At 50.8% G+C, this 12,148-nt stretch overlaps 1 protein-coding gene across 1 annotated transcript in view; it reads left to right on the forward strand.

Annotated features, from left to right (window-relative positions):
- LOC134511992 (neuronal acetylcholine receptor subunit alpha-10-like) overlaps positions 1–11,576 on the forward strand; it is a 29,931-nt gene extending 18,355 nt beyond the window's left edge. Inside the window, exons 2-6 of the mRNA XM_063326888.1 lie at positions 7,639–7,790; positions 8,154–8,412; positions 8,925–9,023; positions 10,758–10,935; positions 11,092–11,576. Of these exons, the coding sequence (XP_063182958.1) occupies positions 7,639–7,790; positions 8,154–8,412; positions 8,925–9,023; positions 10,758–10,935; positions 11,092–11,576 (1,173 nt within the window). The remainder of the gene's footprint in view (positions 1–7,638; positions 7,791–8,153; positions 8,413–8,924; positions 9,024–10,757; positions 10,936–11,091) is intronic.
- Positions 11,577–12,148: the final 572 nt, after the last annotated feature.

Here is a 12,148-nt window from a genome sequence, read left to right on the forward strand (position 1 = left end):
TGAAATAGGCTCAGGCAGAATCCTCTGGGAAGCACATTTTTATTCACGCTCTTGCAAGAGCGGGTGACCTAACAAGTAGGCACACTTTCCGTTCTTGAAACACCACACCTTTTTATTTCCTAATCCCGGCCCAATTTTTCCCTCCCCTCTTTCCCGTTGGTTGGGTACTCCAGGGTTCACGGTCTGTGCGAGGCGCCTAAAATTCTTCCCGCATGTCCTGCCGCTGTTTACTTCTCTTTATGCTACACCTAAAGGGATTATCTGACTGGTTGATTTCCTTCCTTTTTGGTAACAAAAAAATTGCTCAATGTCATTAGCCCTGGTTAAATGTTTGACCACCCTTCTAGACACTAATCCAGTAGGAATCAGTCTGTCCTTTTGTCTGTGTGATAAGAGATGTTCTACAAGCCTTTGCTGGAGCCCCTTTGTCTCAGTCATTCCCTTATCATGTCACCTCTGATGGAAACGGCTTTTCTCCTTTGGGTCAGGCGTGACAGCTTTTGAGAATTTTGAATATCCTTGGGATGCTCAAACCAGCATGTTCCTAGTGTTATGTCTCCTGAATACGTTGCAGGTCTTTTTTAGGGCTAAACGACTATTTAAGACTACCGCCCAGAGATCTGCTCCGAGGCTGGCTAGGTGAGGAGAAATAACTGGCCTCCAGACGGTCCAATGTGAACCAACAGAAGCCGTTTATTAAGCACAGATCATCACCTTTTATACCCTGTGTTGTCGCCGTACACGCGACTCGCTTATTTCTGATTAGCTAGTTACGCTGTCCACGCGCTGTCCATGCAGTTCGTTCACACAGCAGATTGGTTACAAGAATTCGCATAGTAAATTGCTTAGTCATTAGCACAACATGTTTTCTGCCTTCTCAGTTCCCGTTTTTGCCATGTACTAATTCCATCTTCTACCACCTGTTTTGCTCTTACTCTAATCTCTCATAGTAGGGAGGCTGGCTCACATGACCATTTTCTCTCAGACACATTCCTACAATCCCCTCTTTTTCTTCTTGAGCCAGCCAGACCTTATGCATGGCATTTTCTATCATGTCAGTCACTTTGCGGAGAACACACGAGGCTACCATAACCAATAGTAATATAACCAACAATAGCATGAGCCCTTGCTTTAGTAAATCTGATAACCATCCCGTTATACCCCATGAGCTTAACCAATCATCGAAACCTTTTTGACCACTTTTAATTTGGACATGTTATCCTTCAGATCCCGCAACTGCTTATGAATGGATGATGAGTGGTTGGAAAGGTTCATGCAACACATACCTTCAAAATCTTCACATCCATGACCCTGAGCTAACAGCAAAAAATCAATAGCCGCTCGATTTTGCAGCGTAGCATGCTGAATGCTATCAGCATCAGTGAGCAAGCTAGATATGATTTCAGTTGTAAGGTTTATCTGTTTACTTGCCCAACACCCTATCTTATTCAACATATTCAATGCCATGGCTGTTCCCAGCGAAGGAAGAATACTTAGCCCTATTCTTTGTCCGAGATTCGGGAACGTTATATGGTCGTCACAGGATGGAGTGAAGGTACGAACTGTTCTCTTGGCTCTGTGTTTACTGTGTGCTCTGCTCACTGTGTCTTTGGCCGTACGCAGGCCTCTGCTCGTAGATCTGCCCCATCTCCCCCTTTTTTGTTTAACACCAGACCATTTATTAACAAGGTGGCCATGACTTGTGCTTCTACTCGTTGTGACGCTCTTAGCAGGTTATATATCATACTAAACACAATTAAAAACAGAATCAAGAAGAACCCTGCTAAGGCAATAAATACCCAGATTCCTAAATTTAGCCCAGAAAGCCAATTTCTTTGGATTTACCCACGAGAAATCCTTTTGTAATATTTCAAATACATTGCGGTTCATTAAGTCTTGAATGTTTAGTATTTGAGCTTTTAGCTGGTCATGTAAAGGACGAATATTTTCTTGCAACGACATGTCAAAAGCACCTTGAAGATGGTGTTTAACCATTTCTCAGCCATGTAGCAACGTATTCCAGGGGAGAGATGTAACACAAAGTCTTCGAGAGTTGTACTCCCAATCACAATACAGAGAAAGACGTGTTTTTAATGCGTTTTGCCGATTCCCTGTCCATATTACTGCTGTTTTATACCTTACTAGCGTTAACTTTACACAACAAGATTGATTACATTCTTGTATACTTGCATTTTGAGCCGAAGCAAACAGACGGATGAGAAGTACAAATCATTACAGAATTGTCTTGCTCACAACTTCTATTTGTTGCAGTATTATCTGTGGTTAGCATGCACCCCGATTTAGGGTGCTTATAATACACCTTCGGTTGTTCAGGCCATTCAACACTTCTTACAAAATGTCGCTCTACTGCTGTGGATGACAAAGAAGACATGTTTAGAAAACTTAAAACATGAGTTGCTTTATACACTCACTCTTGAGGTGTCATACCTACGGGATTCCCCCTTTTTTGTTTAGCAAGCATGGTTTTTAAAGTATGATGCATACGCTCCACAATTGCTTGCCCAGTCGGGGAATGAGGAATACTGGTGACATGTTTAATACCTCATATCTGTAAAAAAAAAAAGACCTGTACTTTAGCGGACACATAAGCTGGTTCATTATCAGTTTTTATAGTTTTCGGTACTCCCACGACTGCGATGCATTGCAACCAATGTCGAATAACATCACAAGCCTTCTCTCCTGTATGAGCAGTAGCTACAACAAAGTGTGAAAACAAATCAACTGAAACATGTCCAAATTCCATAATGCGCGTAACATCGGATTGCCAAAGTTCATCAGGTGTAAGCCCTCGCGGGTTAACCCCCGCAAAGGATGGCAGAGGAGCCAGCTGCTGACAACCGGCACACGTTCACACAGTATCACGTGCTTCTTGTTGTGTCAAAGAAAATTGCTTCCTCAATGCCTTCGCATGTTGATGAAAAAAAATCATGCGACATTTTAGCTTGCGGCATAATGTTGGGAGTTGTTACCAACAGTGTGATAATCCGCAACTGTGTTTCCCTCAGTTAACGGGCCAAGTAAACAGCTATGAGAGCGTATGTGGACAATAAAATAAGGAAACTGTCTTTTTCATAAAAGCAACAGTAATTGCAGTAAGAGACTAAATAACCATTGGTTCTCTACTTGTTTTATAAATGCTCCTTCAAGTCTTTGAACAATACCAGTAACACATTGAGATTCTGCCTACATTTAGCAGTTCCTGTTGAAATAAGTCCAAAGCCTTTACTGTGTCCCTGAACCATCTGCAAACACCGAACAGGTGCCATCAAGAGGCTTTGGTGCTAGCAGGATGCGCGGCTGTAAAGGAATTTGTGAAAGTGACTGTAATAGTCTGTGCCAGGGGAAAGAATAATTTATTTGCCCAATATAATGTACTAAGGAGGTTAAGACTTTGTGATAACCAAGGGTCAAGGTCATCCTTTCTGGTGGGGACATGTATGTGGCTTGGATCCATTCCAGAAAGCTGCTGACAGCACAGACGACCCTGGAAAAACAATCGCGGTAACATTTCAATCATCGTAGTTACTGGTTTTGAAAAGGTATGTGGCAAAAATACCCACTCTAGTGCAGTCAGGCTCTTTGCGAGTGCATCATCCCACTGTCCTATCAGGGCATAAAGTTGAAATTCTTGTAGGAAGGTGTTCAATGCGTCTTGCAGCAGTAGTAGACTATATCTTATCTTGCAACATGCTGTAATGCCTTCGGAGCTGTTGGGGTTAATGAACATAGAACTTATGGGGGGGGGCGGGGGCAGACACAGTGCTTCAGGGCATCCCCTGTATCTTCAAAGTGCGCTCATGTCTCTCTCCCCCTCGCTCATGTCTCTCTCCCCGTCTCTGACCCGAGACAGCCCCCTTATATCCTGCACTGGATTGAGTGGAGAAGTACAGGCTCGAGCCGCTGCACGCGTGGCCAGTGCACGCAGCAAGTCCCACCAGACTCTCCTGCACTGGACTGAGTAGAAAAGTACAGGCCAGAGTCGCTGCACGCGTGGCCAGCGTATGCAGCGAGTCTCACCAAACTCATGATCCAGCTTTGCTAACAGCGGCTGTCTGATACGTGACTCCATTGTTGTAATCCCGTCTTAGCTTCTTCTGTGAAGGTCGGGTTCTCATGGATACACACATAGTTTTTAGAGCAACATATTCTACAACTCGTACGAGGGTACGATGCAAAGCGGCATTTACAACTGATCGTATGATGCTTATTAAACACGGCAAACAGCATACTAAACATAACAGACAAATTCCTTCCACACAGGCAATGAGTATAATTTGCTTCAACCAACCCCACCCCCAAGTCCATCCAGCAAAGAGATTTCACCCAGTGGTCTCCACAAGTTGCTGGTTCGGTCGGTGCAGTTCCTGCAACTGGGCATGGATGGATTTGGAGTGGTCACTTAGATTCATACAATACAGTCCTTTAAAATCTTGACAACCGTGTCTGTGAGCTGAAAGCAAAAAATCAGTAGCAGTTCTGTTTTGCAACATCGCATATCGAATACTATCTACATCCAGCAACAACTCAGAAATAGCGGTACTAGTAGCATTGTTAAACTTATCCTTGGCAGCAAGAGAGTCCTTGTTATCACGAATCCTTGGCAGCAAAAGAGTCCTCGTTAGCAAGAGCGCATGCGGACTCCCTGTTCTTGCTGGTACTGTGCTTTGATCTTCTTCCACAACAGGCCAAGATCCTCAAGCAGCTAGATGAGGTGTCTGTGAGTCCATCACAGGCTTATGTCATCCAAACGTTTTTCTTGCCAGCACCCGAGACTGAATAACGATTGGTGTGATATATGTGTTTTCCAGCACCCAGGTGCGAGTCCCTTGAGTGTATTTACAATCCTCCTCGCCGATCTGCCGTTGCTTTCCCATATTCCACCCCCTTGCTCAAGAGACCGCTTCTGCTGGGTTCATTTTAGTCTCACAGGGCATAACACAGAGCAATCTACTAAGGCATGCAATAACATACATGTTGGGGGATGCGGCGGGCCCGTAGACCCTTTGACAGAAGAGATAGAGATTGCAGTGTAGCCGTAAGAAGGCCGCGAGTTGCGTCATATAAGGGCAAAGTAACAAAAAGGAGAAAGAAGAAGATCGCTTCAGAGAACAAGGAGAGTTAGGCTGTGAGGAAGCCAGATTTTGAGCAATGCGAACAGGATTTCAATAACCAATCGTATTGTAGCTACGAGCGCGTGTGCTATGTAACCTAACCAATTGAAAGCGTAGAAAGAACACGTGAACGGAGCGTGAACAAAAGATTAGATATATAAGAAAGCCAAGTTTGTAATAAAGAGAGAGCTTAACTTAACTTTTCAAGGAGAGTCTTGTCGTTTGTCCGTCCCCGACTGAAACGACAATTGGTGACCCCGACGTGATACTGAGGAAGAAGACGACTGGAAATAGTCGTGGGGACGGAGCCCAGTGAAGCTGAAGACAGCGGGCAGAGCTGTTGACGGATCCAGATCATATTTCAGAAGACACCTGTAGTAGGTGAGCCACTGGGGACATGGGAGAGAAGTTAACTAAGGAAGAGCAGACTGTACTCTCCACATGGACGCTGCTGTTAAAGCGGCAGGGCGTAATCCTCCCTGAAGTGACCTTGCGAAAAATGCTATTGTGGGGAAAGGAAGAGGGAGGAGAAGTAACGTCGGTTACGGCATTTAGTGTAACGCAATGGACGAACCTAGGGCAGACATTATTTGAGGAAGCTACGCTAATGCGTAGAAAGAACACATGAAAAAAAGATTAGATATATAAGAAAGCCAAGTTTGTAATAAAGAGAGAGCTTAACTTAACTCTTCAAGGAGAGTCTTGTCGTTTGTCCGTCCCGACTGATTCACCCAAGAGTACTCAGGGAGCTGGCGAGAGAGCTCACCACGCCTCTCTCCATCATTTATCAACAATCCTGGTCAACAGGGCAGGTACCAGATGACTGGAGGGTGGCTAATGTGATGCCCATCTACAAGAAGGGTCGGAAGGAGGATCCGGGGAACTACGGGCCTGTGAGCCTGACGTCGGTACCAGGGAAGATCGTGGAGAGGATCATCTTGAGTGAGCTCTCACGGCAAGTGCAGGGCAGCCACGGAATCAGGGCCAGCCAGCATGGGTTTAGGAAAGGGAGGTCCTGCTTAACAACCTGATCTCTCTCTATGACCATGTGAGCCGCCTGCTGGATGCGGGGAAGGCTGTGGACGTTGTCTCTCTGGACTTTGGTAAGGCCTTTGACACCGTCCCCCACAGCATTCTCCTGGAGAAGCTGGCGAATCGTGGCATAGACAAGTGTACTCTTTGCTGGGTTAAAAACTGACTGGATGGCCATGCCCAGAGAGTTGTGATTAGTGGGGTGAAATCCTCTTGGCGGCCGGTCACCAGTGGTGTCCCTCAGGGCTCAGTTTTGGGGCCAGTTTTGTTTAATATCTTTATCAATGATCTGGATGAGCGGATTGTGTGCACCTTCAGTAAGTTCGCAGACGACACCAAACTAGGTGGGAGTGTTGATTGGCTTGAGGGAAGGAAGGCTCTACAGAAGGCCCTGGACAGGCTGGCTGGCTGCATGGATGGATACACTACTACTGGACTGCACCTTCAGTCCAGTCGTGCTCATGAACTAGCACGGCCACTCTCGAGTCTTTGGTCGCGTTCGGTGAGAAACTAAAAGGACGAGCTACTTCAAAAAGTGCAGTTTATTTAAGCAACAGATAGATAGGTTCTAAGGGCAGCCGGTGATAAATACACTGTCTGCAAAGCACGTGCAAATGAAAGTATTGTTACATCTACAAAACACGGGGCAACATTCTAATGATACAGCCTGGCTATACATGTAGAAAAGAGAGTCTCGAGAGAAATTTCTGAGTTTCCCGAGGAAGCCCTCGGTATAATCTAGGTCTTACCCAAAGGTGTCCCTATGGGGGGGAAGAGAGGCTCAGCCCGTCGCCTGCTCCCAGAAGCCAGTGATGGAATTCTTTGCGATGGTGTCTTCCCTGGGTATCCCCCCTCTCTCGGGCTGTTTTTCTACTATTTGTTATCTTCGAGGTGGAGTTTGAGTGACTTTAGTCGTACATACTTTTATCATGAGTGGTGTAAATTTTTCTCGCTTCACAGTTAAAGGTCTAGTTTACGAGAAGCTCAGGGCGCAGGCTCAAGAAGGAGCGGTCGCACCTTGGAGGCGGGTAGCCTTCGGGGTGGAGGTGTGTTTTGGTATTATAATGACATTCTAACGAGCAAAGTTCGCACAAAGGACAGCATTTCATGAAAATTTGGCAAAATGTTGGCTCCGAGTATGGAGCGGGCAGCTAATTGGCAGCTTATCTGTTTCCTGGTATCATCCCATTCCCGTATCCGCTATACATCCTAAGGTAAAGCCGCGGAATAATTGCATCCCGTCCCGTACCTCATGTAGCTTATCAGGGAACCACAGGTGTTGTATTCTTCATGCCAGCTGCAGCTGTTTTCTCCCTCAGAAGCCTCTTGATTTTCTACTTTTCCTTCCTGTGTGAACAATGCTGTACTTTTGTGTTTTTAGCCAATGTAGTATTTATTCCACAGGGGGGCAGCGAGGTCTGTCCCTGTCCCCGTCCCCGTCCCCCACCCCACCCTCTGCCCTCAGCAGGAGGAGAGGAACCAGGTCCTCACCTCCTACCTGTGGGTCCGTCAGGCCTGGCTGGATGCCCACCTCGCCTGGGACAAGGACGCTTACGGCGGCATCGACAGCATCCGCATCCCCAGCAGCTACGTCTGGCGGCCGGCCATCATCATCCTCTACAACGAGTGGGTGCTGCTCGCCCTCCCCCACCCCCCGGCTGCTCCCGGAGCTGGGGGGGCTGAGGCTGCGGCTGGGGGTGTTGCCAATGGGGAGCAGGGGGGTCCTGGTGTGGGGGATGTGGGGAGACGGTCACCTCGACTGGGTGAGAAGGCGGCGGCAGGAGGTGCTGGCATCAGCCTGGTGTGCCACCCACCTGGCAGCTGGGATGTGCCACCACGGGGGTGACCAGGGGCAGCGAGCCCCCTCTTCCTGGGGGTGACGTGGGGAGGGGACACGGGGTTGGGGACAGTGCTCGGCCCCGGCCCCACAGACCCTTGCCCCACGTGGGGCTCGGGGCCATCCTGGCCCCACAGCGATCCCTCCCCCAGCGCCGACGACGGCTTTGGCGGCTCGGTGGAGACCAACGTGGTGCTGCGCTCCGACGGGCACATCACGTGGGACTCGCCCGCCATCACCAAGAGCTCCTGCAAGGTGGATGCCTCCTACTTGCCCTTCGACGGGCAGCGGTGCCGCCTCACCTTCGGCTCCTGGACCTACAATGGGAACCAGATCGACCTCCGCAACCGGCTGGACACCGGGGACCTGACGGACTTCGTGGAGAACGTGGAGTGGGAGGCACTGGGCATGCCGGCTGTAATAAGTAGAATCATGTTTGTTAATCAAATCAGGCTTTCTTAAAGGCTGGTGAAAACTTACACTTTTTCGACTCTTCACATACTTAAATCGCAGGCATCCAGCGTGCTGTCTGGTGCACTTTGATACCTCAAGGCCTAAATCACAGGCATCTGGTGTGTTTTAACACTTCAAAGGGAAGAGGTAAGTTGTGAGATAAGCTGAAAAGAGTCTCCCCAAGGACACTGATAAAGATGAGGAGCCTTCAGCCCCACCACCATCAGGAGGCGGGACAAGACCGACCCCCTAGCAACACGTCGCTCAGACACAGAATATACCAGGATTGACACATATACGGGAACCAGAAGAGTATATAATCAACTACTTTTGGGAAGTGGGTGTGCACCGTTGGCGGAGCAAAGACTCCCCGGCCGCCCAGCGCTGTTTTGCTTGCTGCCGCTTGCTTAATAAACTAATTTGATTAATTGGACTGGTTCCCGTCAATTATTGGGCCACAATCTATAACACCGGCCACGAGGAACGTCATCACCTACGGCTGCTGCTCCGAGCCCTACCCTGACGTCACCTACACGCTGCTCCTCCTCCGCCGTCGCGCCTCCTTCTACATAGAATCATAGAATCGCTGAGGTTGGAAGGGACCTTTAAGATCATCAAGTCCAACCTTTAACCTACCCTGACAAAAGCCACTTCTAAACATGTCCCGAAGTGCCCCATCTACCCTTTTTTTTAAACACCTCCTGGGATGGTGAATCCACCACCTCCCTGGGCAGCCTATTCCAATGTTTAATAACCCTTTCAGTGAAAAAATGTTTCCTAATATCCAATCTAAACCTCCCCTGACATAACTTGAACCCGTTTCCTCTCATCCTATCACTTGTCACCAGGGAGAAGAGGTCAGCCCCCATCTCTCTACAACCTCCTTTCAGGGAGTTGCAGAGAGCGAGAAGGTCTCCCCTCAGCCTCCTCTTCTCCAGGCTAAACAACCCCAGCTCCCTCAGTCGTTTTTCATAAGGTTTGTCCTCCAGACCCCTCACCAGCTTTGTAGCCCTTCTCTGGACACGCTCCAACACCTCAATGTCCCTCTTGTAGCGAGGGGCCCAAAACTGAACGCAGTACTCGCGGTGGGGCCTCACCAGTGCCGAGTACAGGGGGATGATCACTTCCCTAGTCCGGCTCACCACACTATTCCTGATACAGGCTAGGATGCTGTTGGCCTTCTTGGCCACCTGGGCACACTGCTGGCTCGTATTCAACCGGCAGTCAACCAACACCCCCAGGTCCTTTTTTGACGGGCTGCTTTCGAGCCACTCTGCCCCAATCCTGTAGCGCTGCATGGGGTTGTTGTGACCCAAGTGCAGGACCCGGCACTTGGCCTTGTTGAACCTCATACCATTGGTCTCAGCCCATCGGTCCAGCCTGTCCACATCCCTCTGCAGAGCCAACCTCCCCTCAAGCAGATCAACACGCCCGCCCAGCTTAGTGTCATCTGCAAACTTACGGAGGGTGCATTCGATCCCCTCATCCAGATCATTGATAAAGATATTAAAGAGAACCGGCCCCAGCACCGAGCCCTGGGGGACACCACTTGTGACCGGACACCAACTGGATTGAACTCCATTTACCACCACTCTCTGGGCACGGCCATCCAGCCAGTTTTTTACCCAGCGAAGAGTACACCTGTCCAGGCCATGAGCAGCCAGTTTCTCCAGGAGAATGCTGTGGGAAACGGTGTCAAAAGCTTTGCAAAAGTCCAAGTAGATAACATCCACAGCTTTTCCCTCATCCACTAAGTGGGTCACCTTATCGTAGAAGGATATTAGGTTTGATAGGCATGACCTGCCCTTCACAAACCCATGCTGACTGGGCCTGATCACCCTGTTCTCCTGCATGTGCCGTGTAATGGCACTGAGGAGGATCTGTTCCATGACCTTCCCAGGCACCGAGGTCAGACTGACTGGCCTGTAGTTCCCCGGATCCTCCTTCCGGCCCTTCTTGTGGATGGGTGTCACATTTGCTAACCTCCAGTCAGCTGGGACCTCCCCGGTTGTCCAGGACTGCTCATAAATGATGCAAAGTGGCCTGGCGAGCACTTCCGCCAGCTCTTTCAATACCCTTGGGTGGATCCCATCCGGCCCCATAGATTTGTGCAGCTCCAGGTGCTGAAGCAGGTCCCTCACCGTTTCCCTTTGGATTACAGGGGCTTCATTCTGCTCCCCATCCCTGTCTTCTAGCTCAGGGGTCTGGGTACTCAGGGAACAACTGGTCCTACTGCTGAAGACTGAGGCAAAGACTGCATTAAGTACCTCAGCCTTTTCCTCATCCTTGGTCACTATGTTCACATCTTCAGCCTGCTCCTGCCCTGCATCATGGTCTCCTTCCTGGCACCCCTTGGCTTCTACCTGCCGGCCGACTCCGGGGAGAAGGTCTCACTGGGGGTGACAGTGCTGCTGGCCCTCACCGTCTTCCAGCTGCTGGTGGTGGAGAGCACGCAGCCCTCGGAGAGCGTCCCGTTCATCGGTGAGCCTTGATGGCACCCAGGACCCTCCCATGGGACCAGGGCGTTTGCACCGGGGTGGTGGGCACCCCCCCATGCCAGGGGGGGTTTCGATGGGGGGAGGTGGGCACAGGTCTCTCCCCACCCCACCGCGGCATCACCACCCATTACCCACGCAGGGAAGTACTACATCGCCACCATGACCATGATCATGGCCTCCACCGCGCTGACCATCTTCATCATGAACGTCCACCACTGCGGCCCGGGGGCCCGGCCCGTGCCCCCCTGGGCCAGGTGGCTCATCCTCCACCACATGGCCCGGCTCTGCTGTGTCTACGAGGTGGGCGAGAGCTGCAAGAGCCCCCGGCGGGTGCTGGGCAGGCAGGCGTGCAGGGAGGACACTGGGGGGCTGGGGGAGAGCCCCATGGAGGGGGAGGTGGGTGCCGAGGCAGGGGGCTGTCCCCGGGACTGCTGCCTGTGCCACCACGATGGCCTGCTGAGGAACATGGGCTACGTCGCCAGCTGCTGCCGGCATCACCAAGCCTCCCAGCGCTGGACCGGCGAGTGGAAGAAGGTGGCCAAGGTGATGGACCGCTTCTTCATGTGGGTCTTCTTCCTCATGGTCTTCCTCATGAGTGTGCTGGTCCTGGGCAATGCTGCATGATGGCCCTGGGGACTCACTGCCCCCAGGGGCAGTGGTGGCCACGGGTGCCCTATGGGGGTGGCTCGTCCTGAGCCCCCCTTGGCCCTTTGTGGTCCTGCAGCATGGAAGATCCAGCAGCGCCAGGGAAGAGGAGCCTGAGAGCGGGAACCTGACTCGGCTGGGGCTGCCCCGGCTGAAGGGTTGAGAGGTCACGGCCCCCCCCTTCCCCCCTCGTCCCCTTCACCCCTCGTCCCCCCTTCACCCCTTCCCCCTCGTCCCATGGCTCCCCTCCCTCATCCAGAGTCCCTCCCCAGCTTTCCTGGAGACCCTTGAGGGACTGGAAGGGGCTCCAAGGTCTCCACGGACCTTTCTTTCTCCAGCCTGAACGCCCCCAACTCTCTCAGCCTGTCCTCACAGCAGAGGGCCTCCAGCCCTCCCAGCATCTCCGGGGCCTCCTCTGGACCATATATATATATTTATATATATATATAAAGAGACACCTTCCGCTCCTCCTGTGTCCCCACCAGTGCCTGCCACCCTGCCTGGCCAGGGGCCGGGTCTGCTGCAGCCCCCCGAGACGCCACTCCAGTGTC

The sequence above is a fragment of the Chroicocephalus ridibundus genome, chromosome 1 (assembly GCF_963924245.1).
Source record: "Chroicocephalus ridibundus chromosome 1, bChrRid1.1, whole genome shotgun sequence".
Taxonomy (NCBI): domain Eukaryota; kingdom Metazoa; phylum Chordata; class Aves; order Charadriiformes; family Laridae; genus Chroicocephalus; species Chroicocephalus ridibundus.